Below are 27,654 nucleotides of genomic sequence, written 5' to 3'. Positions count from 1 at the left end.
CATGAAGGAATTGAGCTCCCATGTTGAAGGTGGGGGTGCAGAAGAGACTCTTAAAGAAGCAATTGAGCCCTCTTTTGCCAGCCAGCCTAAACCCCTCTCCCCCCCCCCAACTGCCAGGGGTACATTTTGATTAATGTTGGTTGCTCTGTAGGACATAGGATCTGTTTATAGTTTTCTCTCCCTGTCTCTGTTTCTGTTGTTCTTCCTTGCCTGTCAGTCAACTTGCCCACATTGAGGAACCCCCAGTAATTTTAGCTATTCTGCAACTTTTATCTGAGAAATTACAATGTTCCAAGTTGAAAAATATATATTTGCATTATTAAAAAAGTTATATGCTATTTTTACTTGTAGAAAGATTCATGTTGACAGTCTCAGGTGCAAGGATTGGAATGGACCTGAAGAAGAGCAGTATAGTATGTTTACACGATACAATGGGAAAAAAGAATATACAATAATTTGTGGGTATTTCATGAGCAGATGGGCTAATACTTTCTGGGTATAATAATCAGAAACTTGGGACTGAAAACCTGCACAAATCTGTTAAAGCTGCAGTGGACCAATAGATGGCATGCATAACCCTATTTTGGCATCAGATTGCCTTGCCACAGAGTACATCAACAGAAAGGACTACTTTTCTATGTTTATGTAAGTATTGGTGGATCACTGGGGATGCTTCACTGACATCAACGTGGGCTGGTCAGGGAAGAAGCATGTCTCTCCCATCTCTAAGAACACAGGACTGTTCAGAAAGCTGCAAGCAAGGGTTCTCTTTCCGGACTGGCTGATTACCATTGGCAATGTTGAAATGCCAATAGTGATATTGAGGGACCAGCTGTGATGTTTCACTCCATATTCTTTATGAAAATGTTTGTTATGAATGACATAACTGAGATATACTTTATGCAAGATGGCTCATGTGAGGTATCATTGGGAAGGTTATGATTTACTGAATGTGATTATCCAATTTGTATTTCTGTATCATTTTCAGATCTGAAGTTAGGAATACTGACCATGTAGCTGTATTTCAAATATGTTACTTTGGGTGTCACCCCCAACTAACCCTTCAGGTACAACAATGGAAAAGCCAGACAGGGCCAATGGCCCATTAGCAAAAACAATGGACTGTGAAAGAGCTTAGTCTTCCTGTGGACGCTCCAGACAGCCTACGAGTAATGGCTGCCACAGCCCTGCAGAGACAAGGGTCTGAGTCACCTGGTACTGCACCCACCCCTTGGAATGCCAGTGTTCTTCCACAAGAGCTATATAAGGCAGGGGAGTGATATCACTGAGGTTCTCCTCTGCCTCCCCACCCAAAGAGACATTGAAAAACACCTGGAAGCAAGAACTGAACTGGGGGGAGAGAAGGCTTGAGCCTAAGGTGGAAGGGCGTCTAGCTTGTGAGTAACAATACTTGAGGTGTCAAGCTGGAAAGCAGTGCAGCTGCCTTTCAAGACTTTCTGTAATCTGCCAGCAATGATATCTAGGGTGATAAATTACTATTTGTAACCAATTTCTTTAGTGAAACAAGCTTAGTTTGTGTGTTTGGTTTTATTTGCTTAATAATCCGCTTTGTTTTGTCTGTTATATTCACTTAAAATCCACCCTTTGTAGTTAATAAACTTATTTCTTATTTATAATATAACCCAATTTGTACAATTCATAATTGGGGGGGATAAGAGGCTGTGCATACCTTCCTCCACATTGAGGGAGGAGGCGGATTTCATCATATACCTTTGGGTCTGCACTCCAAGGGAGGTGTACACCTGAGTGCTGGGGCAAGTCCCTTAAGCTGAGCCTTCCCAGACACTGAGATCAGTGTCTGTTTTGTTCAGCAGTTGGGTGTGGCTCTGCCTGTGTGTGTGTGTGCTGGAGAAGGCTTAATAGCCTAGAACAGCAAGACAGGTAAAAAAGGGTGCCCAGGCTGACATAACAGGTGGGCTCAATGATATCTCAGCACATAAGGTGGCACCTTAAGGGGTCCAACCTGTCACACCAGCGTCTTGCTCCTTTGACTTATGAAGCCATATACTGACCACCTCGAGTGCATCAATGAAATATTCAGCTACCAGTGCAGCAGGTGCAGAATGACAGTTGAATGAACTTTTGGTAGATTGAAGGGATGCTGGCATTGTTTACTCATAAGATTGGACCTCAATGAAAAAACATCCCAAAGGTTATAGCTGTCTGTTGTGTCCTGCATATTATCTGTGAAACAAATGCAGCTATTAATTTTGCAATGCTTGCTGTACATTATTATTGTTTGTTATTGATCCTGTGAGTTGTCACGCTGAACAGTAACAAATAAATGGGTGCTTTCAGAACTGCTAGGCACTCTGCAGCATATGTTGTGAAATAATAAAGACAAATTTATTTTCCAAATAATAGAATTGTAGTCAGTAACAAAACCAGTGCAGAGAAAAAAATCTGTGTAATTTTAAAAGCAAATATATTAAAAACTTAATAAATTAATGGAGCCCCATTATGTCTGGTGCATCTCCCTCTTCTTTTCCTACAGGGACTTCAGAGTCTTTCTCCAGTCTGCTCTTTCCTTCTCTAGGCCAGCTGCAATGTTCATCTTCCAGGCCTTTTGCTCAAGGTCTGATGCAGCACTGGCTTGCAGGATCTCATTGAACATGTCATCCAACATCCTTTTCTTTCTCCTCCTCGTCTGGCTCAGGAGTTGTGGGAATGTGGAGGGGGAACCGCTCAAGGGTGCCATGGCAGCAGCTGCAGATAAAACACACGGAAGTACCATTGTCAGTATAGTCACAAAAAAGAGCAGGAGTTAAGGTTTGGAACTCCTTTCCCTTTCTCCCCTAAAGTTTTAAACAAGACATGTCTATTGACACTTCTGCTTGGGAGTGCTTGTGTATGGCGCCACTCACAGCACCAGCCCTGGTGAGTATGGCCTACCGGGGTGAGGGAAATGAGGAGGGAATTGCTCGCTTGCATGGAACTATAAGTACAGGGCAATGGCACTGTATACTGGCACCATTGTCCACAGGCAGTGGTGATTTTAGCTGATCTCTCACTCTTGTGTGTAACAAAGGCATGGAAAGCACAGCTGCTGCTGTTCCAAAGCGCCCACCCAGGCCTGTGTGCTGCTAGACTGTGTATTGCAGTGCTGCCTGCTGAAGTTATTGCTGATTGGTGTAGGGGAAGTGTCCTACTGTGGAGGAAGAGGCTGCCATATGTAGAAACCTCCAGCAGAAGATTGCAGAGTACCTCCATGAAAGTTCCATCGAGATCTTTCAGGAAGATTCAAGGGACGTCCCTGTGTACATAAGCTGCTCCGTGTGGACCCCCTTGCCTAACTATGAGAAATGAAAAACAAGATAGTGCTACCTCTTCTAGTACGTGTATATTAATGAAGAGTGGATAGCTGTGTCCTTTGAAGTTGGGGGCACCATCACTACCTCATTGTAATGGGAAATACAGTTACAGACTTAGCTGAAGTTCCTGCCCCTTCATCAGGCTTACTTGTGCTCGACTGACTGGACTAGAGTGGAGTTTCAGAAAGGTCCTGGCTTGCAGCATAGCTGGGCCCCTGGTTACATGTCCCCCATTAGAGGTATCCATGGTGGTCTGTGGGGTGGTAGTGTTGGAGGTCTCGGCTAAATATGGCATGCAGCTCTTTGTAAAAGCAGTAGGTCTGCGACTCAACACCAGAATGACTGTTCACCTCCCTGGCCTTCTGATACGCTTCCCGCAGTTCCTTTTTCTCCATCCCCCATGCTATTTGGCTGTGTTCTATGGCTAGTTCATAACTGTGCCTGCTCAGCCTCTTTTCCCCACTGGCCCAGGAGATACAATATCTACTCCAGATGCACTCTGGCTTGGAGGTAGTTGACATGATCAGCTGGGCAGTTACACCCAACAAGGGAGACCTGCATGTTATTTGCCAATCTGGACAATCAGGAAATGGCATTTCAAAAATTAGTTGGGGCTTAAAGGAGAGAGGGTCCTTCTGGTCTCCGTGATCCCTGGGCAGTGGACCAGAGTGGTCAGTGTTTGGCATTTTGGGACAGCTGCTAGAGGACTGTTAGGCTCAACATAAGTAATAGTGTGTACACTCATGCTGGGTCAACCTCAGTACATTGACTGTGGCTGAACTCTGCTTAGGAGGTGATGTTACTGTGTCGCTTACGTCAGTAGGAGAGAAATTTAAGCATAGACTCATATCACAACTAGGTCAAAGCTTTTGCAGACCAGCTTTTTTATAGACTATTTTGTAGCTTTTGTAGACCAGCCCTAATTCTTAATTGACTTAAACTGAAATAACCCTTATTTAAACCGAAATAAGAATGCCCACACAGTCTTTTGCGCTGGCTTAGCTAAATAAGTTTAAAATCACAACTTAAGTTTAAACTGGTGAAACTTCCTGGTCTAGATCAGCCTTTTGAAAGGGTTTCGTCTAGATCAGTGGTTCCCAAACTTGTTCCACCGCTTGTGCAGGGAAAGCCCTGGCGGGCCGGGCCAGTTTGTTTACCTGCCGTGTCTGCAGGTCCGGCCGATCGCGGCTCCCACTGGCCGCTGTTCACCGCTCCAGGCCAATGGAAGCTGCTGGGAATGGCGCAGGCCGAGGGACATACTGTCCGCCGCTTCCAACAGCTTCCATTGGCCTGGAGCAGCGAACTGCAGCCGCTGGGAGCCGCGATCATCCGGACCTGCGGACGCAGCAGGTAAACAAACTAGCCCGGCCCGCCAGGGGCTTTCCCTACATAAGCGGCGGAACAAGTTTGGGAACCACTGCTCTTGATAATAGCAGTTAGTAAATAGCTTCTGAAACTTTTGATCTTAAACAGATCGTCTAAAAGGAAATGTGATAAATAACCACAAGTGGAGTCTTACAACAGCATATAATGCCTAAGTAGTTACCGAATACAGCTGTTTGGGAATGATTTCACAATGGAAAATGGCCTTGTTTGCTAAATCAAAATTTTCCATTGGAAAACTCCAATTTTGTTAAGTAATTTTATTTTTCTGTTAGGAAAACTTAAATGAGGGCAGCCTGCCTGGAAGGTTTTTGTCAATATCATTGTCTACCTGCAGCCAGAAAGTGAAATTGAGAAAAACCTTCTAGCAGGGCTGCTGAGGCTGAGTGCCCTGACTCTGCCTCCCTGCTAGCTGGATGGAAGGCTTTTTGTCAATTTTACAGGTAGAAGTGAAATTCACAAGAGCTTTCCAGCTTCTCCCAAAATGGAGTTTTTCTGGAAGTCCCTTCCTGTGAAAAATTTCAGGTTTGACTTTTTGTCCTGGTTCAAGATGAAACTTTTTTTGAAAACCATTTTCCATCCAGTTCTTCTACAGAACTGGGTAGCTGTGATACTGTGAATCAGGAAGTGCTTTCTACCTACTTCTGGGAAATCTTTATGGTAGCTTTGAGCATTCCTGTGGGAAAGATCTGAGTGGTGATAGCAGTTGCTCCTCTTCACTAAGGATGCTTACCTTTTTGGAGTCCTATGTAGCTCAATCTTCCAGTCCCTCTCGCTTAACTTGTAAAGGCGATTGAGAACCTATTGTTGTGCCACCAATATGCTGATGAGACCTAGCTGTCCTCTTCTGGGACTGACAGTGTGGTCTCCCTGCAGTTCCTATGTTTGGTTAAAATAGGGACGTGGAGGAAAAACGGCAGGCTAAGATAGACAAGATAGAGATGGTGATGGTTGGAAGAGAGCAGCATTTTGCAAAATCGATAGCTGGGCTATGGATATTTGATAAGTTGGATATATTCTTCAGTTCCTTCATTATTTTATTGTCCTTTTCAACTCTTCTGTGGGTTTCCAAGTAGTCAGTAATGTTTTCATCTTTCATCTGATGAGAATGTGCCCTTTCTACTGAGGATCTGATTAGCCATGGCGATCCATGCTTTTGTCACCTTAAGGTTAGACTACTGCAATAGTTTTCACAGGAGGCTGATCCTGAAGGTCAACAAAAGGTGCAGCTACTGCTGCTTGTAGCATTCCACATGTGAAGTGTGCCCAGTGAGAGCACATCATACTACTACACTGCACTTAACATTCGCTGCCAGTTAAATTGAGAGTCCAATTCAAGATGCGAGTGCTCCTCTTCAGAATCCTTATTGTATCAGCTACCAAAGTAACTGCCTCTCCCTCTGTGGCCTGAAACAATAACTATGATTGGCAAGGATACTTTGGTTAGGTATCTCCAGGGTCTTGAATGAACCAAGGGAGGAACATTGAGTGGAAGGCCATGGAATTTGCTGCTGCTCTGTATCAGGTTGAGCAGGACTCTGTTTATGCCTTTTCCTTTGAGTTGGTAAGTCAATCTGGTACTACGGTAGGTGATTCCATTGAAGCATATAGCCCTTACAAAGGAAGGGAGCTCCACTAGTGGTAGCAACAGTGGAGTGTAGACAGGGCACCAATATCTTAACCACCTTATCATGTAAACCTGCTCTGAACAGATCAGTACTGTACATTGACTAAAATCCTGGTGTCCCTCTGTCCTGAGCTCACATTAGTGTTTCCAGTAGCGGTACTAACAGCAGGGATATTTGAGGAACAGAAATCTATTGTAAAGATGGCCTATGTGCATGAAGTTTTCCTTGTAAGCTAACCTGGGTGGTAGTTTCATCTCTGATTGCAGCCTTTAGCACTGTCATCCTTCTGGTCCTCCAAAATCTTGCAAAAGTCCTCATCAAAAAAAGGGAAGTCAGGACTTGATATTCCCAGTGATAAAACAAACAAGGCAATCTGGAATGGGGAGGAGGGAATTAAAAAATAAATGAACAAGTAGAGCCAATTTTCATATAAGCGAGCAGTAAATGTGCCTTGCTTTACATTTCACCTTTAGAGGAATTGCTGGAATGGCTTTATTCTTTTTAGTGATATCTGCTCTGTATTAAACTCCAGCTGCACACCAAGAAGCTAGTGACTGCTTTAAAAGAACCATCCTTTTCAAGTGGCAGTAGTGAGTTTCTGTATTGTTGTATAACACTCAGAGTATTCATAGTACAAACAATTTGCTTACTGTTAGATCACTTGTTTGTTCTCTCAAAAGGTTGTCGTCATAACTTTACGGATGACTGATTAAGGCAATGGTGCTGGAATGTTGGCAGTTTTATGTGAAATTCTGCCTAATGGGAGAGGCAGTATGGTCTAGTGCAGGGATTGGCAACCTTTGGCACGCGGCCCGCCAGGGAAAGCCGCTGGCGGGCCGGGATGGTTTCTTTACCTGCAACGTCTGCAGGTTCGGCTGATCAGAGCTCCCACTGGCCACGGTTTGCCGTCCCACCGTTCCCACAGCCCCCATTGGCCTGGGACGGTGAACCGTGGTCAATGGGAGCTGCGATCGGCTGAACCTGCAGATGCTGCAGGTAAACAAACCCTCCTAGCCCACCAGCAGCTTTTCCTGGCGGGCCGTGGGCCAAAGGTTGCCGATCCCTGGTCTAGTGAAACGGAGTGTGTGCCAAAAATGGCTGAGTTCTAATCTCAGCTCCATAGGTGCTGGAACTAGGGGTGTTGGGGGGACTGCCGTACCCCCTGGCTTGAAGTGGTTTCCATTATACACAGAGTTTAAAGTTTGGTTCAAAGGCTCTCAGCACCCTCACTATAAACATTGTTCCAGCACCGCAGCTCAGCTCTGGCTTGGTGTTGATAATTTATTTAATCATCACAAAAAATCAACACCATAAACACATTTTAATAAAAGCATGATTCAGTGTAAAAATACAGCGTGTCCAAACTTGAAGTTTTCATGTTTGTTTACAATGAAAGGAATGTTGGGAAACTAATGTTTGGAATATTTGATTTAGGACTTTATCTGTTTCCAAATGATAGTGAAGCATGTTTTTTATTTTATTTCTCTTTTCTTTTCTTTTTTTGCAGTATCTATGGCAAATATTGGAGAAAAAGGTAAGATATATATCTTAAACAATACTGTCATTTAATGAAGCTGAGCAACACACGAAAAATAAGCAGGTCTTTTGATGTTTAAAAATAATCAGACCTGTACCTCAAATTTATTGCAAAATCAAGTATATCATATTAACTGGATCTATGAATCTGAATTACAAAAAGCTAATCTATTGTTTTTAGGACCACTGTTTTTATCTGTAAGAAGTAAGGTTTTAAAAAATAAGGAGATTTCAGTGATTTTTCGTTTTCTCAAGTTTGTAGTACTAGGTCTGTTTCCTTCCTTATCTGTACTGGCCTGTTTAAGGAGGCCCTTTTGAAAAAAAGTACTTTTAAAATATGTGAATTTTAGTGGAAATAAAAGGTACCTCTGGAGACAGGCAGTAATAGTGAAAGCTTTTCCACTACTCACTTGACTAGAAAAAAATCTATTTCTGTTGGATGAGGTTAATTAATTCTCTACGCCTATTTAATATTTGATGCGTCTATAGAGACAGCCAGCAGAAAGATTCAGGTGTGATGTGGTTTCTATTATGTGGACATCTGTTCAGTCAGGACTTTGATAATCAAACTTCCTTCACTTTGAGCTCCAAATAGCCATTACATGGTAAAGAGAGGAAACCTGCATTTTCCAAGTACCTCTATTGGGAAATGTTGACATTTGGAAATTGCATTCCATTCTGAAGCAGAACAAACTCAAAATAATGGCAATATTTACAAAACAAAAAAAATCCAAAAAACTTCAGATTGGAAATTACAATTTTATCAAAAACTAAACAAGTCAAATTGTTGAAACAAATTTTGTCATTTCAAATTAACATTTGTGAAATTAAAAGGTTTCTAAATGTCCATTCCAAACAAACAATTCTTCCAATTGGAAAATTGAAAACTTGTGTTGAAATTTCAATGAAACCACATGTCTGACAGGAAAATTTGTTTGTTGAAAAATGTCAGCCAGCTCTAATAGCAATGTTGTTTGCTTAGTACTTGCCTAGTCTGGATTAGATCTAGAAATTTCCAAATGACCCCCCCCCCACACACACACACACACACAAAATAAACAGATGAACATACTTTCTTCAGACTTTTCAGAAAAAGACTTAGAACAAGCATGAATAATTTCAGCTAGAAGGATTTTTTCAGAATCATTCCAATCCTCTATTTTCAAGGGTTTATAAAAGTGCCTTCTCAGTCATCACTAGAATTGCTCCCTCTAGGCTATATTACTTTCAAGTTTAATAAAGTGTCATCTAGGAAAATGTACAGGGTAGCTTGGGGATGCAAGTCTTCCTCTTCCCCCCTACCCCACCCCAGCACCCTTTTAAAAGTAATGGTTCAGCTTTTTCTTGTGCTTGGGTAACTCCCAGTAGTTTTTGTGTTGGTTCTCAGTGAAGGAGTGAGTTTTGTCAAGTTAAAACAATGAGGAGTCCTTGTGGCACCTTAGAGACTAACAAATTTATTTGGGCATAAGCTTTCGTGAGCTAGAACTAGTCTCTAAGGTCCCACAAGGACTCCTCATTTTTTTTGCTGATACAGACTAACACAGCTACCCCTCTGAAACTTGTCAAGTTAAGAAATTCAAAATAATCAAATTTTGTGCAGTTAATGATTTCCATTAATGATCCATTTGACATGTGTAAACTTAAAACATATCCGTAGTTCCCCATGCCTGATCTGAAAATTTTGAAACAATATCATCAGTGGATTTTCTTGCCCTTCCATGCAGAGACCAGATAGTGGTTCTGCAGTAATTCCCTTGTAGTGCGCTATATGGCACTCAAAATTCCCATTTTTATAATAGGTAGCACTGGTAGTCCTGCCTATATTTCCCATAAAACCCAGTTATCAGTTGCTTATAACCACTCAGTTATAACCACTCAGAGTGGCGAGCTTTAACCACTCAGGATGAAATTTCTTGTGCTGACTGTCTGCCTCAGGCTGAATGTTTATGGAGAGTTTCAGCAAAAATAGTTCAGCCATTTCTGAGAATGAGATTAGAGAAAAATACATCATTTTGCCCATATTTTTTATTTTAAAAAATCTTACAACTATTTCATTGAGAAATTCTAGTGCCTCCGCACTTTGGAGGAAGGCTCAGAATTTGGCAGGTGGATTGCTTTTGTATCAGGGATGTGCCTAGAAAAACTGCAAATTTGGCCAAGTTATAAGCCTTTGAAAAATTTCAGGGACTCGGAAGTAGAGACCAGAGAAGGAGACTAGGATCGAATGGGCGAGGAGACTGGAAGTGAGATGAGAAGCCCAGTGGAAGTGGAGACTCAGATGAGGTGCTGGGGAGGAAAACATGAGACTGAGGGAGGGGATAAAGGCAGAAGGGGTCAGACTTACGGGGAACAGGGGCAGAAGAGTCTGTGAGCACTAGAACAGTTGTTCTCAATCAGGGGCCTGGGGCCCCCTGGGGGGCCGCCAAGCAGGACAAGTGCTAGACTTGCTGGGCCCAGGGCAGAAAGCTGAAGCCCCACCGCATGGGACTGGAACCCCTGGGGCTGCAGCTGAAGCCTGAGCAATGTAGCTGCATGAGGCCCTAGGCAATTGCCCTGCTTGCTGCCCCTTATCGCTGGCCCTGACTTTTTATATGTGGAAAACCAGTTCTTGAGCCCAAGTGGGCCATGGAGGTTTTTATAGCATGTTGTGGGGGCCTCAGAAAGAAAAAGGTTGAGAACCCATGCACTAGAACATGTTACACTGCAGTACCTGGGATGGAACCCAAAATTCCTGAGTCTCTCTGTTCCTTTGCTGTCCATGTGTGTGCCTCATCCTTTCTAGTGATGATCCATATGGAGAACAACAGCCTACTACTGCTATCAGTTTCTCCTTTGACACAAGTTGTGTGAGTCTAAAGAATGAGTGGGCAGACTATGGCCCATGGGCCACATATGGCCCACCAGCTGATTTAATCCGGCCCTTGAGCTCCCGCTGGGGAGCAGGGTCTGGGGCTTGCCTCACTCCCGCACTCCAACTGGGGAGCGGGGTTGTGGGCTGCTCCGCTTGCATGCTCTGGCTCCCAGAAGCAACAGCATGTCCTCCCTCCAGCTCCTATGTTTAGGGGCAGCCCGGGGGCTCTGTGTGCTGCCCCGTCCGCAGGTGCTGCCCTGTCCGCAGGCACCGCCCCTGCAGCTCCCATTGGCCGCAGTTCCTGGCCAATGGGAGCTGTGGGACGCACTTGCGGATGGGACAGCATGCAGAGCCGCCTGGCCGCATCTCCGCATAGGAGAGGGAGGGGGGACATGCTGCTGCTTGAGGTAAGCGCTGCCCGGAGCCTGCACCTCTGACCCCTTACCCCAGCCCTGATCACCCTCCTACCCTCCGAACCTCTCAGTCCCAGTCCAGAGCACCATCCTGCACCCCAAACCCCTCATCCCTAGTCCCACCCCAGAACCCGCACCCTCAGCCAGAGCCCTCACCTTCTCCCCATGCCCCTGCCCCAGTCCTGATCCTCCTCCTGACCTCCAAGCCACTTGTTCCCAGCCTGGAGCACCCTCCTACACCCCAAATCCCTCATCCCCTCTGCCCCAGCCCGGAGCCCCCTCCCACAGCCTGAACTCATTTGGCCCCACCCCAGTGCCAACACTTCCAGCAAGAATCCTCACCCGCTCCTGCACCCAGCCCCAATTTTGTGAGCATTCATGGACCTCCATACAATTTCCATACCCAGATATGGCCCTTAGGCCAAAAGGTTTGCCCATCCCTGGTCTAAAGGTTCCAACTCTGCTGATGGCCCAAGTCGGTATCAATATAATGCCAAGTGATGGAATTTGTTTTCACTTTGCCTTTTTAATAATGTAAGAAATGAGACACAAAACCACTACGTTAAAGGAATGTTACGGTTGCAAGGTCAAGCACTGAAAAGTTAGGAACTGCAGAATTAAGTGTATCGTAGTGCATACGTAGAAGGGTATGCAGGCAACCTTAATCCTGGCAGCTCCTAACTTCTGAGTGCTTCACTTCTCACCCTTAATGTTCTTTTAACGTATTTTTGAGTGTAATTATAATTAGTTTATTTGATATTTATATTGCACCAGAAAAGTCCTCTGATTTATCATCATTCTGTGCCATGAATGTGTGTGGTGCTGTCATCATATTGTTGTAAATCATAATGGAAAATAAACAATAAGCTGAATTGCATATTATGTTGTCAATTAATGGGTTTGTTTTTCAAAATCATCCCTGCAAAAGGATTTTCCCCTTTTCCAAGAGTGTTCTGTAGTGTCATGAATGTTTCCCATTTTCAGTACAGTAACTTGTACTTAGTGTGAAGTGCACTGCAATATTCTGTGCTGTATCAGTGCCATGAAGGAGAACCCTTTGAATAGCCCTTGTTAATTACTTTAATTGTGAATTTCTCTGTCAGTGGTCTGCAGTACCGTATAGTTCTTTATTATATACTGCAGTTAATCCCTGTTTAATTCTGTCATAACCCATCACTCTTTGTCATGTCACGTCACTGTGGAGAGATTATGTAGCCTCATGAACTAGGATGTGTATTTTTTTGATTGATAGTGCTTGCCTAATGCTTCTACCATTGTCTGTTCTGTTCACATTAGCTAAGGCTTGGCTTAAACCTGGCCATCCCCCTTTTCTCCTGACACAAAGCAATGAAGATGGTCAGGTCATTTTTTCTTTGATTATCAGTGCTTGCTTGAAAGTATGAATGAATTGTGAGTGTTCTATTCATGTTGTTTCCATTATGAGTTTGTATAATGGATTATGTAATATTTTCGATAAAGATGACACTTGCTTTTGAAAAGAGCAAAAGAGAGTTTTTCATTTTGACAAGAGAATTTACATGTTTGTGCTGAGCAGTGCCAGGCTTTTAAGAACCTTTTGTATGGAGAGGTGGTAGCTTCTTCATAAGGGCTGACACTTGATTTATAAAATAAGCCCTATTTTAGCCTTGCTCCCTCCTGTAAAATCCTCAAAATGGTAATTTTCTCTTCAAATTTTGCATAAATAGTCTGTGGCCAGAGACCCATTTTTGTTCAAATTTGAGGTAATTCAGACACTAAGAGTATTAATCATATCTTTAAAATTCTTATTAATGATGCTTTTAGCCATATCTGATACTTTTACCTACTAAAAGAGACTGGCCCCAGCAGATTCTTCATTTCCTATACACTCCCCTCAATTTTCTGCTCTTGGCTTCATTAGCACTAGCTGTTCCATTCCAGGAGAATCTTTTCTTTCTTCTTTACCACCTGAGCCAATTATGTTATTCCTCATTCCTCTTTAGGGAAACAAAGTTTAGAGGGAAAGGGTGGGAATGTCTTTTGAAAGCATCTGTGGCTGTTGAGAAGACTCCAGGAAATGAGCCCACCTGTATCCTCATGCCACATTGGTGAGGGAAGAAAGTGTAGCTGTCCTTCATTTCCATGACTCTGGACACAAGACTGCCTTCACCCAGAACAATGTTGACTCATTGGAATCTGGTCAAAGGCAGCTGGACATGGATGCTGATGTAGTTCTCTGGGGTAAACTCTTCAGCACCCTCATCTGCAGGTTAAATGTGGTGTGTAAAGTTTCCTGCACAGTAGCAGGCTTTCCAGCAGCACGGCCAGCCCCTGTATGAGGAAGGCTGGTGGTACACCCTCTTGTCCTGTGGATAAGTTAGAGTTCTCTTTCACCCATAGATATAGGGAGAAGGTGGCAGAACTCTCTCTTCCCTCACTCACTCACTCACTCAATCGCTCAGGGAGGTATGTGGTAGAATCTTCCCTCGTGGGCATGATACACCTTTGATTCCAGCAAATGGAGGGAAAAGAAATTTGTGGGGCTAAGGAAAAAGATGTAATACTGTGGAATCTGTGGCATCTGTCCATGAAGTGCCATTACCAAATTACTTTGTCTCTCTTCACAGGAATAGGGTATTGTCTGCTACCATGTCCATATCAGACAGTAGTGGAGAGGTGGCAGCTTCCAGCGTCACTTTATCAGAGCCCAACACAGGAAGCTCAGTTTCAACTCCCGTAGTCCCCAGAGAACTCCTAAGTGGCCCAGTGTTTCTCCCTTAGTTGTAGTTTAGTGTGTCTGCAGAATTGCTAAACTCTTCAAGCTTTCCCTGGCCACCCTAGCTCCACAGTGAGACTTCATAAATTTCCAGGGACCTTTCTGATCCCAGACCTAATTCCCAGACTCCATACCTCGAGGCATTGAATCTGGTATGTCAGTGGAATAAAACTTTCACTGGATAGCGGTTCCTTCCTCCTTCTTAAAAATGGTAGATGAAATTGAGATCTGTTTCCCAGTATTGTATTAGAGGTAAAATGTACAGGGAATAACACTCACAAATTAGCAAAAGGATATGGTATAGAGAGAGTCATATAATCAGTATTTGCTTTCTTACCCATGTTTTGTACCATCATATTACTTATTTTCAAAATAGCAGATATTAATCTTGAGGCAATGTGTATTAAGGAGTAAATACAAATTGTTCTGACAAATGATCAAAGCTATCAAAGTGACCAGTGCAGATGCTGATGTAATAAAGTGATATTTGCTTGCTATTGGCCTGTGATATTCTGACTGATCTGAAGAATAGACTTACTGTTTGCCGAAGCCAGTTGTCAGACTCCAGTTTGTCCTGTTTAGCAAAGTACCATACAGTATGGTTTGAGTCAGGTTTTTGTTTTTACAAATAAGTTAATTTATGACTGGCATGTGAACCGAGAATACATTTTTAAAGAGTTTCTGCTTGTCTTTAACTTTAACAAAAATTCAGTGCCAGCTACATTACTCCACTGTTACTTTTGATATTTTGAACTCACGAAAGTGGGAAAATTCAGAGCTGAAGTTGCTGCTACAACTTTTACTCTGCCCTCTTGCATGTGTGCATTATGGAAACGTCATTAGCACTGAGTAATCTGGCGAATTACTTGGCAAGTGTTGCCAACTCCCTCAACTTTTTCACAATGGCATGATTTTGACTGGGGCTGAAGCCAGTCTCACAATGATGAGAGACGCCCCAGACCACTAGTGAATTTGAGCCCTTTGATTGGCTGCTCGCCCCGCTTGAGTACCTCCTGGGGCAGAATAACCAATCAGAACTGCTACAGGGTGCTGTGTCCCTCTCTCCCTCGCAATCCGAAGCCGTTTTCACAGGAGGGGAGGAGCTAAAGGGCCCAGTAGCATCTGGCCTGGGAGGCTGGTTCCTGGGCAAAATTTGAGTAGCATTGCAACATGGTGCATGGGGTCACAATGCCAGTAACATTTGCAGCAACTATTAAAAGTTGTAGTGTGTGTTACAAGTTGCAGTTTCTGCAACAAAATTGTGGCACATGATTTTCTTGCAGCCTTAATGATGCTGATAGTTTGCATATATAATGTAATTAATATGTTGTTGTTGTTGTTCTCTTCTTTATAATATATTAATTACATCCCTCTTTAATTTTAGTTGTGTGCCTGATTGCCTATCACCTATTTTTCATGCTGTTTGTCTGGTCTTACTGGAAAACAATCTTTACGTTACCAATGAATCCTTCAAAAGAAGTAAGTTGAGATTTGGGACAAATTACATTTATGTTCGTTTCTGATATATGCAGTTTTCAGGTGATTTTTAAGTGGTCAAATGATATTTGGGGGGCTGGATAACTTTACACTTTATACCTTGTATACCTGAAGGTCACCAGTTCTAATGTGGCCCTGGCTGGTAGTGATAAGTAATTGTTACCATCATGTTGGTGGTTTGATATATTATGGGAAAGAAATTAAATGTAGCAAACGTTTGTGTGCTAACAGAGGACACTAAAATAAAAATGTTTTAGTTAGGGAGATGTCCATTCTTTGGGGGGTAGTGTACATAAATATATAATTTTTTGCAAATGTATTTGAGATGGAGTGTTTTAAGTTCTCGCCTTAGTTCAGATATCCTATTGTCCTAGTGTCAGTTAAATTCTGAAAAATCACTTTTGCCTACCATTGAAGAAGTACTGTTTTCTGAACATACACAATCAAGTCCTCATGCTGTCATTGCACGAAGGGGTAAGAGGGACTTCTAAAGTGGACAACCCCTACTGGCTCAGCCAGAGAGAGTCTCACTTGTGGGTCACCTTGTAGAACAGCTGCCTTTGAGAATCCCAATTAGTCTTTGCTCAGGTAAGGTCTAGGATTTTCATACTGTAAGTCCAGCTACAGTTGACTCAGCTAAACAGTTCAATCTAAATTCTAATGTCTAGTTATAATACTACAGAGGGATCGGATAAGAAGGATCCACTTGTCTGGAGGAATATGAGGAAGATGGAGCAGAATGCTGAATTCATCCTAATAAGCTCCAAGAATAGTACATGTTGTCTCTTGAATCGGGTTTACTCTCTAGGTACCATTCTTTGAAGCATATGGAACTTTCACACTGGGAATTGGGAAAACTCGAAGACAAAATTATGCTTCTCTTATGCACTACAATCATTAGAACTACTTGTGTGAGTAAAACAGGCAGGATTTGGCCCTAATTTTGAAGAATAGTTATCTGTTGCTTTTTCAAAGTATTCACTACATAAGCAAGAAGTACATTTTCCTGTGTAATTTATCAGTTACCATACTATGGACTCACTACCATGCCTCCATAGTTGAGATTGCATTAAGAGTTTTTATTTTGTTTCCCTCATCCTCTCTGTTTGATCTCAGAAAGCAAACTGGTTGAAATTTTCTGGATAATGTGAAAGAAAAGGATAATTTTTCATCCAGCAAATTTCATGGCTGTGCAGTAGTTTCCATATCCAAGTTAATCAAAACTTAACAGCTTGAAAAAATCATGCAGAGCTTCAGAAAATGTTCTTAATCTCCACTGCTTCTGCCACAGGGTTCACTTTTAAACTCTCAAATTGGCACATGTACTTTGGCCTACATTGAGCATAGGATTATTTGTAAAGTCATGGAGCTTTTTAAAAAGGTGAATAACAATGTAGTTGTCATTTTTAAAGGAATCTCCTTCATTATATTTGGTGTATGAAAGTAAACCATCTCTATTAGCCAGCCAAACCAGCTGCTACCTTCTGTCTCCCTGCCCCCTTGGACACTCCTTTATTCCCTCCTGGGTCTTGCACAACACCCCACCTTCCTCCATTGGCCCTCATCCTGCAAGTAAGCTAAATAAACTGGCCATGCTTAACTAGCCAAAATTGTCTTAAGGGCTGGGATGGACATGGAGATCTATGTCACTCCACCTCCATTCTGAGCTCCAGATGTCCACTGCTTTAATGCTGCTTATATGAGGGGGAAAGGAGTCCAGGAGAGCTGGCTGTATTTTAAAGAAGCCTTATTGAGGGCACAGGAACAGACCATCCCGATGTGCAGAAAGAATAGCAAATATGACAGGCGACCAGATTGGCTTAACAGTGAAATCTTCGGTGAGCTTAAACTGAAAAAGAAAGCTTACAAGAAGTGGAAACTTGGACAGATGACTAGGGAGGAGTATAAAAATATTGCTTGAGCATGCCGGGGTGTAATCAGGAAGGCCAAGGCACAATTGGAGTTGCAGCTAGCAAGGGATGTGAAGCGTTTCTACATGTATGTTAGCAACAAGAAGGTGGCCAGGGAAAGTGTGGGACCCTTACTGAATGGGGAGGCAATCTGGTGACAGATGATATGGAAAAAGCTGAAGTACTCAATGCTTATTTTGCCTTGGTCTTCACAGACAAGGTCAGCTCCTAGCTGCTGCACTGGACAACACAGTATGGGGAGGAGGTGAGCAGCTCTCAGTCGTGAAAGAACAGGTTAAGGACTATTTAGAAAAGCTGGACATGCACAAGTCCATGGATCCAGAACTAATGCATCCAAGGGTGCTGAGGGAGTTGGAGGATTGGGCCAAAAGAAATCTAATGAGGTTCAACAAGGACAAGTGCAGAGTTGAAGAATCCCATGGTCCGTTACAGGCTGGGGACCGACTGGCTAAGTGGCAGTTCTGCAGAAAAGGACCTGGGGATTACAGTGGATGAGAAGCTGGATATGACTCAGCAGTGTGCCCTTGTTGCCAAGAAGGCCAACGGCATATTGGGCTGTATTAGTAGGAGCATTGCCAGCAGATCGAGGGAAGTGATTATCCCCCTCTATTCAGCACTTGTGAGGCCACACCTGGAGTATTGCATCCAGTATTGGTCCCCCCACTACAGAAGGGATGTGGACAAATTGGAGAGAGTCCAGTGAAGGGCAACAAAAATTATTAGGGAATGAGGGCACATGACTTATGAGGAGAGGCTGAGGGAACTGGGCTTATTTAGTCTGCAGAAGAGAAGAGTGAGGGGGGATTTGATAGCAGCCTTCAACTACCTGAAGGAGGGTTCCAAAGAGGATGGAGCTAGGCTGTTCTCAGTGGTGGCAGATGACAGAACAAGAAGCAATGGTCTCAAGTTGCAGTGGGGGAGGTCTAAGTTAGATATTAGGAAACACTATTTCAGTAGGAGGGTGGTGGTGAAGCACTGGAATGGGTCACCTAGGGAGGTGGTGGAATCTCCATCCTTAGAGGTTTTTAAGGCCTGGCTTGACAAAGCCCTGGTTGGGATGATTTAGTTGGTGTTGGTCCTGCTTTGAGCAGGGGCTTGGACTAGATGACCCCCTGAGGTCTCTTCCAACCCTAATTTTCTATGATTCTATGCTCCTACCCCAGACCCACAAGTTTGGCTCCCATATTCCCCTCACCACCACCCAGGAAAAATACTCAAGATAATTAGATAACATAAGTTATACAGGGGGAAGTAGTGAGAGCACCATCGAATCCACGTAGGTAAATACATTATGGATGTGCTTGTCATGTGATCTCCATAGTTGCAGGTCAATTAAGAGTCCTTTTGTAAATCATATTTTAACCATCATACTCTCCACAAACCCCACTACCATTTTATAGCAAAGAGCTATTACTAAGAAAAGTTTTATGATTAAGAAGAAAATGTTCAGCCATGTAGGAGGAAAAACTTGAAGTGGCAAGCACTCATCATGAGCCTTTTTCAAAAAGTATAAACAATTTGCTTTTCACTGGTTTATGCACAAGAATTGGATAGTAAGTTTGATGCTGAATTGCTTATGTAACCTTAACTTGTGATTTCCATGGTTAATGTTGGGCTTTTTCAAATGTCCCCTCCCCCCCCTTTTTTTAAACTTGAACTATGAACACTTTTACAAATAATTTATCATGAAAAATCATTGAAGTAGTGAACTGTTTATTTAGAGAAACATTCTGCAACAATACAGTCATCAGTGACTTCTGTTGAGCTTAATTTAGCAACATTTGCTGTATCTTTTTGTGGGGGAAAATTAACTTTTTTTTTAAGTTAATCTATTTTTCATTTGGTATTTACATGCTACGATTTTTATAATTATACTCTTTTGGAGTGTTGGGTTGCGCATGAAGACAATATAGGAATAATTAGAAGAGGGATCCACTCAAATTCTTACAGACCAATTTCAATAAAAGATGTTGAGAAAAGGCTGCTACTGAGTGCTAATCATATGATAAATCATTAATTATACCTGGGATGGAAAGCAACTATTTCATATTGTTAGAGTTTAAAATGGACTATCGGATTAAATGCAGCAAATTTAGGTATTAGAAGGCAATGTCTACTGTTCCAGTAGTGCCTTTGAATGTCATTGTCAGCGACATTATGCAACAACATCCTTGTTCAGTAGTGTAGAAATAGATGCTAAAGGACACGTCTACTGGACATCATTCCTTTAATTAATTACAAGTAATTTAGTGCTACAAAATACTCTGGCTTCTAGGTAAGCATAAAATGATGTAAAGTAGAACCTCAGAGTTATGAACACCTCAGGAATGGAGATTGTTTGTAACTCTGAAATGTTCATAACTTTGAACAAAATGTTCTGGTTGTGCTTTCAGAAGTTTACAACTGAACATTGACTTAATATAGCTTGAAACTTTACTATGCAGAAGAAAAATGCTGTTTTTAGCCATCTTAATTTGAATGAAACCAGGGGCAGCTCCAGGCCCCAGCACGCCAAGCGCATGCTTGGGGCGGCATGCCGCAGGGGGCGCTCTGCCGGTTGCCGGGAGGGCGGCAGGCGGCTCCGGTGGACCTCCCGCAGGCATGCCTGCGGAGGGTCCGCTGCTCCCGCGGCTCCAGTGGTCCACCAAAGCCGCGGGACCAGCGGACCCCCGGAGCTGCCTGCTGCCCTCCGGCGACCGGCAGAGCGCCCCCCGCAGCATGCCGCCCTGCTTGGGGCGGTGAAATGTCTAGAGCCGCCCCTGAATGAAACAAGCCCAGAAGCCATTTCTTTGCCTTGTCAAATCTTTTTTTAAAAAGTTTCCCTTTATTTTTAGGTAGTTTACATTTAACACAGTACTGTACTGTATTTGTCCTTTTTTGTCTTTGCTGCTGCCTGATTGCATACTTCCAGTTCAAAATGAGGTGTGTAGTTGTTCATAACTCTGGTGCTCAGAACTCTGAGGTTCTACTGTAATACTGCTCCTATTCCTTTATAGCAGTGGTCCCCAACCTTTTCGTCTGGCGGGCGCCAGATGAAGGACCGTGGCGGCGGTCGAGCGTCCGCTGAAATGCCGCCGAATTTCGGCGGCATTTCGGCGGTGACGCCTCTCTATGACATCGCTTGTCGGCGGCAAGCAGCGTCATCGAGAGGCGCTGCCGCCGAAATGCCGCTGAATTTCAGCAGCATTTCGGCGGATGCTCGACCGCCGGCCAGGACACGGGCGCATTTAGATGCCCTCGTGGGCGCCATGGCACCCACGGGCACCATGTTGGGGACCCCTGCTTTATAAGGTTAAAGTAGCCATAACTCCCTAGTATGTTCTTCCTGTGCTGCTTGAGTAGTCTGTCCAGGTGTGTTGAGGGAGAAAATTGACATTGCATAGTGTGCACTAATTTGTTGACTTTGCTAAGTATGATTCCTTAACACAATTCCCCTTCCTGCTTTCCTGCCTATTGCGTATTATATTTTCTTTTCTTTGCCCCCGCTTATGAGATTGAAAGACTAAAGTAACTAACTCCTGTTCAGTAGCCAGTTGGATTTATTCAGTACCACGGGGTGGACTTTGGGCTTGTCTAAAGGAACACTTAGTGTTAACTTGGGATGTGAATTTAAATCTACTCTGCATTAGCCTGCTGCGGATGAACTGTGTGGACCCTGCTGACATGCATTAACAGTTCATTAATATGCTTTGACCTAGTCTTCTTTGAAACTTGTGGAGAGAATGGTAACCAAATGGTCTAAGGATATATCAATTAATCTTGCTTAATTTTAAACATTTGGAGTTCCTGTTTTACCTTAAGGAGAGCAATCAATATTAGGTTGACACACAGAGGAATCAGGAAATGTTTTAAATTGCTTTTGACTAAGAAGAGAAATAAAAAAAAACACCAAAACTTGAATTTGTGTCTCTTGGGAGCAATGGGTTATTTGCTACAGTATTTTGCACATACAGCTACTCCATCATTATTTAACAAATACGTTTTTCTTTAGTTGGAGTAAAAGTCCATAAAGATGTAATTTTATAGGCATTAGTAATTTAAAATTATGTTATTTTCCAGTTCCATCTGTCATATGCAGACAAAGAACTGCTGGAAAGGGAGCCTAGAGGTGAAGCCCAACAAGAAATTTTTAGGCGAGCAGCCAAGGACCTTCCTATCTATACAAGGACAATGTCTGGAGGTAAATGCTGTTTGTTTCTGTGGTCAATGAGACAAATGTCTTGGTACATTTCACTGTCAGTAGGAAGTGAGATTTCTAGATATTGTTTTAAAAAATGAATCGTCTTTCAAAGCTTAAAAGAAAAAACTGACCTAAGAATGATTCCTATTACTGCAAATGCAGATTCTATGTAGTAATGAGTAATTATGGTAATAGAATTAACAAGACACTAAAAACATAAAAAAATGTTAATACTCAAATATTAGTCAAAGTTAATCTGATTTTTCTAATTTGCTTTATACACACCCACAATTTGTAACTGAAGACTGATTGAAAACACTCTAATACTATTAAAATCCTAACTAGTGTCAAGACTGGTTTCAAAAGCAGCACTAGTTTACCTGTAGTTATTGATAGCTTGCAGTATTAACAAACACTACAAGAAGGTGAAATGTATATTTTAAGGTTATGTAATTCGACTTATTTTTCATTCCTGAAAAGGTAAATATTAATATCAAATTGTCTATGGCACCTACTATTGTGGCACCTATGCACGTCTGCTACAGTGATGAAGAAATATCAGCAAGAGCAAACGCCAAATCTAAAAACTAAACAGTCAAAGGCCTTACATTATATCATCAGTGTCATTAGTTTAATTATGCATGTCTGCCAAGTAAGCGAATCCTAAAGGCAATATACAAAATAAAATCTATTATTAGCATAAACTCCTAAAATGGCTTCTTAGAATTAATGTGAATTTATTTATTAATTACTAATCATGTTACATAACCTTTTACTGTATTTTTAGGTTTTGCAATGCTGACTTTTCTTCATTTGAAAAGTAGCCTCAGTGAAAAGCTTTAATAAATAATACAGAATGCAATTGGAATATTTCTCATGTGTATTAAAAATTCAAAATGCTCTTGATTAGTAGCTCTGAGCCAGCCTTTATGTGAGGTGCTGAACACTTGCAACTCCCACTAAATTCAAATTGGATCACTTTATTGGAAGTTTCAGGGAATTCAGGATCTGATATAAATATTTATTTTTGAGTGGGTCTAACTGTTAAAATGTGCATAACCTTACGTTAGATCTAATGTTACATGGATATTTTTTCTTCTCAGCAATCAGGTACTGTGACAGATGCCAACTTGTAAAACCAGACCGCTGCCATCACTGTTCCGTGTGTGACAAGTAAGAACAATTTTTTAATGTTAAATAATAATTGTTAAATCTTGTCCATGCAAAAGAAAATAATTATAAAAAAATGCTTCTGCTAAATGGTAAAGAACTGAGCAATACATTTTTGCTACTTTCTTATTTAGTACAAAAAAAATTTGGTGTTTTGTTACAAAAACACTCAAAGGTATTTTTAAAGGTTTGTTTCTACTTTTAATTTTCTTTACAAAAATCAAGAATGTTTACTTTTCTTTTTTTGTTTTTTATTGGACAATTTCTTGGGTGAGTTCAGGGAGGTGTGATTTAAATCAGTGATTAAAAGTACGAGTTTTAATCATGATCTAAATCAGCAAACAGGAAACCTTGATTTAAATAATTAATCTTGTATTATAGCTGTACTTTTTAGTTATTTTTCTAAAGAGAGGTACTTTTCTCACTGGTAACCATTAAAACATGTTGTTTTGTAACTAAATATAGCCTTTATTATCCATTTGATACTCTTTTTTGCTAACTTGTAGGATACACTATATCTGTATACATTTATTTAAGCAATTATATAGCTTAATATACATTTATTCAGATTTTTATTTTCAGAAAATAGCAAATGAGCCATTTCTTGTTTTACTAGATTTTTTTTTAACTTGTGATATGTGTCAAGCTGCCTTTGCATGGAAATTGGAATTCAATGAAAAATGAACAAAACCAGCATTTTAAATTTTGTTTTTTAATAAATAAAACTATCCTAAATGTGTAGGATACATTAGAAAAAATCAGCTTAATCAAACTATGTTTTGTATTTCAAACTGATTTATTAAACAAAAGAAGTATTCTCTGTAGTTAGTGAATTGAACAGTGATTCTGTCCACCACGTCCTTTGGGATTTTAGAACAAGTAGATCTCATCCTCACACCTTGGTTTTTAGTCATGTATTGTAAGAGGAAAACAAGCATTCCTGCTTTTTCAGCTCCCAGTGGGTTGCTCAACTTTGCTAGTTGAATAAACTGAATTTAAGCTGTTATTCTCTCTGCCGCTGTCAAAAGCTAGGTTTAGCACTTCAATAAATTCTGGCTCCAGGTTCTTAGCCAGTGACTTTCACCAGTTCAGTGGCTTGAATTTCTTTAAAATTGTGGCAGCAAACATATACTTACTGAATATTCAATTTAATGTAGTTTAAATTATTTTAATAGATTTATAGTAAATTTAGGCCTTAAATGTAGGTTGTCAGTTTCAAATTTAATTTTAAATAGGTTGATTTTTAAAAAGAAAAAATGTATTGAATTTAAATTTTAAAAATTTTTCACTGATTTTACTCACCCTAGATAACTCACATGTGGATTAGGAGTGCTCTCATCCCTTAGTAGAAGGGTGAGGGTGTTGAATTGTTAATGAAGAGCTTTTCTCCTGAGTGTTTTAGTTAAATTGCTGTTAACAACATGTGGAGCTTTAAACAGTCCAAATAAAGATCACTAGCCTTCTTAAATAATCATATATCACTTCCTTGGTATCTCTGAGGTCTTAAACTTACTAGTTCTCCAGTCAATCATTGTCTTCCAGAGTGGACATAATTTTTGAAGGATGAAAACCTGGATCCTCCCCCCCCCCCCCCACACACACACTAAGCTCCTCCACACTTGGATCCTGCCGGGATGAGCCTGCCTGTCCACATCTGGTGCACATGGCATGGAGGGTCAGGGCTCTGAGGTGTTTCCGGGGCAGGCCCAGCCCTTGCACTGTGTCAAGGTTGAGTGTAGCTCATCGCCGAGTCCATGCCCTGGGTTGGGGGTGCAGGGTGATCTCCCACCTCTGTGTAGCCAGTTGCCTGTGCTCCCCACTGCCATGCTGGAGCCTCCACATTTATTTAGTGCCAAAAAAAATTGCAAAATTTTAAGATATTGTGTGCATAATTTTTATATTTTTGGTGCAGGATTCCCTCAAGAGTAATTAGCCTAGTGCTTAGGAGCCCTAGTCATGGACCAGGACCCCATTGTGCTAGATGCTGTACAAACACAGAAAAGACCATTCTTTCCCCGAAGAGATGGATACAAACAGACAGACGGGGAGTACAAGGAAAGAAACAGTATTGGTCAGCATGGGTAGGCAGTGGTCTCAGCACACAAGCAGCCTAACTGATGTCAGGAATTTTGTAGGCATCACGGCAAAGGAGAGTTTAAAAAAAGAGTTTAAAGGAGTACTGAGGTAGCTTTGCAGTTGTTTAGATGGTGTGCCTCCCAAGCATGAGGAGCAGCTTGAGAGAAAGCACAAATGTGCTTGTATGAAAATTTAACAATTGGGCATTGGAGGCTGGCATCATAGGTTGATCTTTGTGAACTTCTGCAACAACTTGTGGATAATGTAAATACAAATTCATGGTGGTGTGCTCATGTATAATGACTTGTTAAGTTATGTAACATAATATGGCAAAAGTATAATTTGAACTGCCAACTACACTTTTCAAAGGAGGAAAAAGCCTACTTGTTCTGTTGTAGGCAGGTGGTGTATTATGTGGGCAGACTTGAATATAACTGTGAATGAGTTTTATTCTGAAGAAGTGTATGTAGCTGATTGTCAAACCATCCTCCTGGATATCTGAAATCAGATGTAGCAATTGTATTAAGTTTAAACTCTAAATCTTCTGTTTATTTTCCCATTATTTTAACACATATATAATTGTTTGCTTTTTTTAAAAGATGTATTTTGAAAATGGACCATCATTGCCCTTGGTGAGTATAATTCATTCATATAATTTCGGAAATGAGAGGTGATACAGGTTTGAGGGGTTTGATGTGAAAGACATGCTTCATTATTACAAGAGACTGGAGTTAAAACACATTCCTGGTGTCTTGTCTTTCTACAGTGTCAGGGACAGTGTCTTTTTGTAAAATACTTAATACATTGGTGCTGTGATCTTGATCTGGAGCCCCTTGCACAACTGTAATTCAACATTTAAGAATAATTTCACCTTGTTTTGCAGTTGCATAGTCAGTACTTCTAGCAGTTGTATCTGGCTTTCATGCTCACAGTACCATGTGTCCCAGAAGTGGGCTACCCCAGTAGTGTAAATGTTTCTAAAATAAATTAGGACATTGGTTTATAGAACTCTTTTAAAACTCTTCTGGCCTTCAAACAACCCCCCTACCTCTCCAAAGTCGTCATCAGAAGCAAGCATCCCACAGACCAGGACACACCAGCTCAAAGTGGCACCAGGCCTTGCCAGAACAACAGATGCAAAACCTACAGAATATCTCCACTGCTAGAATGATCAATACCCCCACAACACACCTTTCAAGATCCACGAGTCCTACACATGTCTGTCACAACATGTGGTGCATCTCATCCAGTGCACTAAGTGCCCCAATAACAACTATGGGCATGGCTACACTTGCAGGTGTAGAGCGCTGGGAGTTAAACAGCCTTCAGAGACCGTAGCAGGGAAAATGCTGCCATGTGTTTACACTGTCAGATTCAAGCGTACTGGCGTGGCCACATTAGCAGCTCTTGCAATGCCACAAAGAGCAGTGCATTGTGGTAGCTATCCCAGCATGCAAGTGGCTGCAACGTGCTTTTCAAATGGGAGAGGTGGGATGGAGTGTGATAGGGAGTGTGTTGTGTGTATGTTGGGGGAGAGAGAGTGGGTTTTTGGGGTGCTGAGAGTGTCAGTCTGCTGTCCTGTAAGTTCAGACAGCAGCAGACCCCCCGCCTCTCTCTCTCTCTCACACACACTCACAGGAGCAACGTTCCATACTAATGGTTGCTTTGTCCTGGAGCAGATAAACATGCTGGTTGTCAGAAATGGAGCTTTGAAAGGGGATATCCGCATTCCTATAGCCGATTCCAAAACAATGAGAAGAGTGGCCACTTGACTTCAGGGGATTATGGGACATTTCCGGAGGCCAATCACAGTGCAGTAATGCAACAACTTGTTCATGCTGACGCCTGGGCATTTCAGCCGGGGTGCAGCAAGCTTTATGCTTCTCGTGGAGGTGGATTACCAGGAGCGCTCTAGCCACAGAATCCGAGCACTCTAAGTGCCTTGCCAGTGTGGACAGGTCAGGAGTTAGGGAGCCTGGGGCAGCCTTAATGCGCTCTAACTTGCAAGTTTAGCCAAGCCCTATGTGGCTGAAACCAGACAATCGCTACGCTCTCAAATGAACTCTCTCAAGAAAATGATAAATGACAAAAACATTGTATCACCTGTGGGGAACACTTTTCACTAAGTGATCACTCCACATCTTACCTATCAGTCCTCACCCTCAAAAGAAACCTGCACAACACTTTCAAAAGATGACCCTGGGAGCTTAAATTCATCTTTGCTAGACACTAAAAATTATGGACTGAATAGACACTGGATTTATGGCTTATTACAACAATCTATAATCCACTAACACCCCCCTCCTGTTCTGCGTTCTCCCACCTCCTTCCTCTCCCCACTACGACTAGAGGGGTGTTAACGGGCCACTTCAATTTGAAAGATCCCTTGAAATATGTGTTAATTACTTATGATAAACAATCTGTTCCACCTTGTATTTAGCTGTGACTAAGGCTACGATTTTCTAATGGTTATTTTTAGTAAGTCATGGACAGGTCACAGGCAATAAACAAAAATTCACAGAAGCCATGACCTGTCTGTGACTTTTGCTGCTGCGGCTCCATGGTTTCCCCCACCACCATGGTGGGTGGGAGCTGTGAGGTTCCCCATCCGCCCCCGGCTGCTGGGACCTGCTGGGTAACCATATTTCCCAAAGAGAAAATGGGACACCCCAGCAGCTTTCCTGTAGTGTCCCCCAGCCCCTGCATGAAGCTGTCACCCATCGCTGGAACCCTGGGGAGGGCCCCCTCAGGATTCTGTCACCTGTCGCTGGAACTTTTCAGGGGACCCCCTGTCGCTTGTCACTGCTGTCGCTGCAACCCTGCCAGGGCCACACTGGCTGTCAGCTCCAGAGTCCTGCAGCCCCTGGGGCTGAAGCAGAGAATGTCATGGAGGTCTCTGGAA

At 42.2% G+C, this 27,654-nt stretch overlaps 1 protein-coding gene across 2 annotated transcripts in view; it reads left to right on the top strand.

The window, feature by feature from the left end:
- The window catches only part of ZDHHC2 (zinc finger DHHC-type palmitoyltransferase 2), a 61,971-nt gene that overhangs the window by 10,490 nt on the left and 23,827 nt on the right, over positions 1-27,654 (top strand). For both annotated transcript variants that reach the window (XM_045018986.1, XM_045018984.1), the window contains exons 2-6: positions 7,851-7,877; positions 15,283-15,377; positions 21,386-21,506; positions 22,610-22,679; positions 25,352-25,384. In XM_045018986.1, the coding sequence (XP_044874921.1) occupies positions 7,856-7,877; positions 15,283-15,377; positions 21,386-21,506; positions 22,610-22,679; positions 25,352-25,384 (341 nt within the window). In that variant the 5' untranslated portion in view covers positions 7,851-7,855. The remainder of the gene's footprint in view (positions 1-7,850; positions 7,878-15,282; positions 15,378-21,385; positions 21,507-22,609; positions 22,680-25,351; positions 25,385-27,654) is intronic.

This window comes from Mauremys mutica, chromosome 5, assembly GCF_020497125.1.
Source record: "Mauremys mutica isolate MM-2020 ecotype Southern chromosome 5, ASM2049712v1, whole genome shotgun sequence".
Taxonomy (NCBI): Eukaryota; Metazoa; Chordata; order Testudines; family Geoemydidae; genus Mauremys; species Mauremys mutica.
The sequence above is the reverse complement of the archived record's forward strand: the minus strand, read 5'-3'. Positions and strand labels throughout refer to the sequence as shown.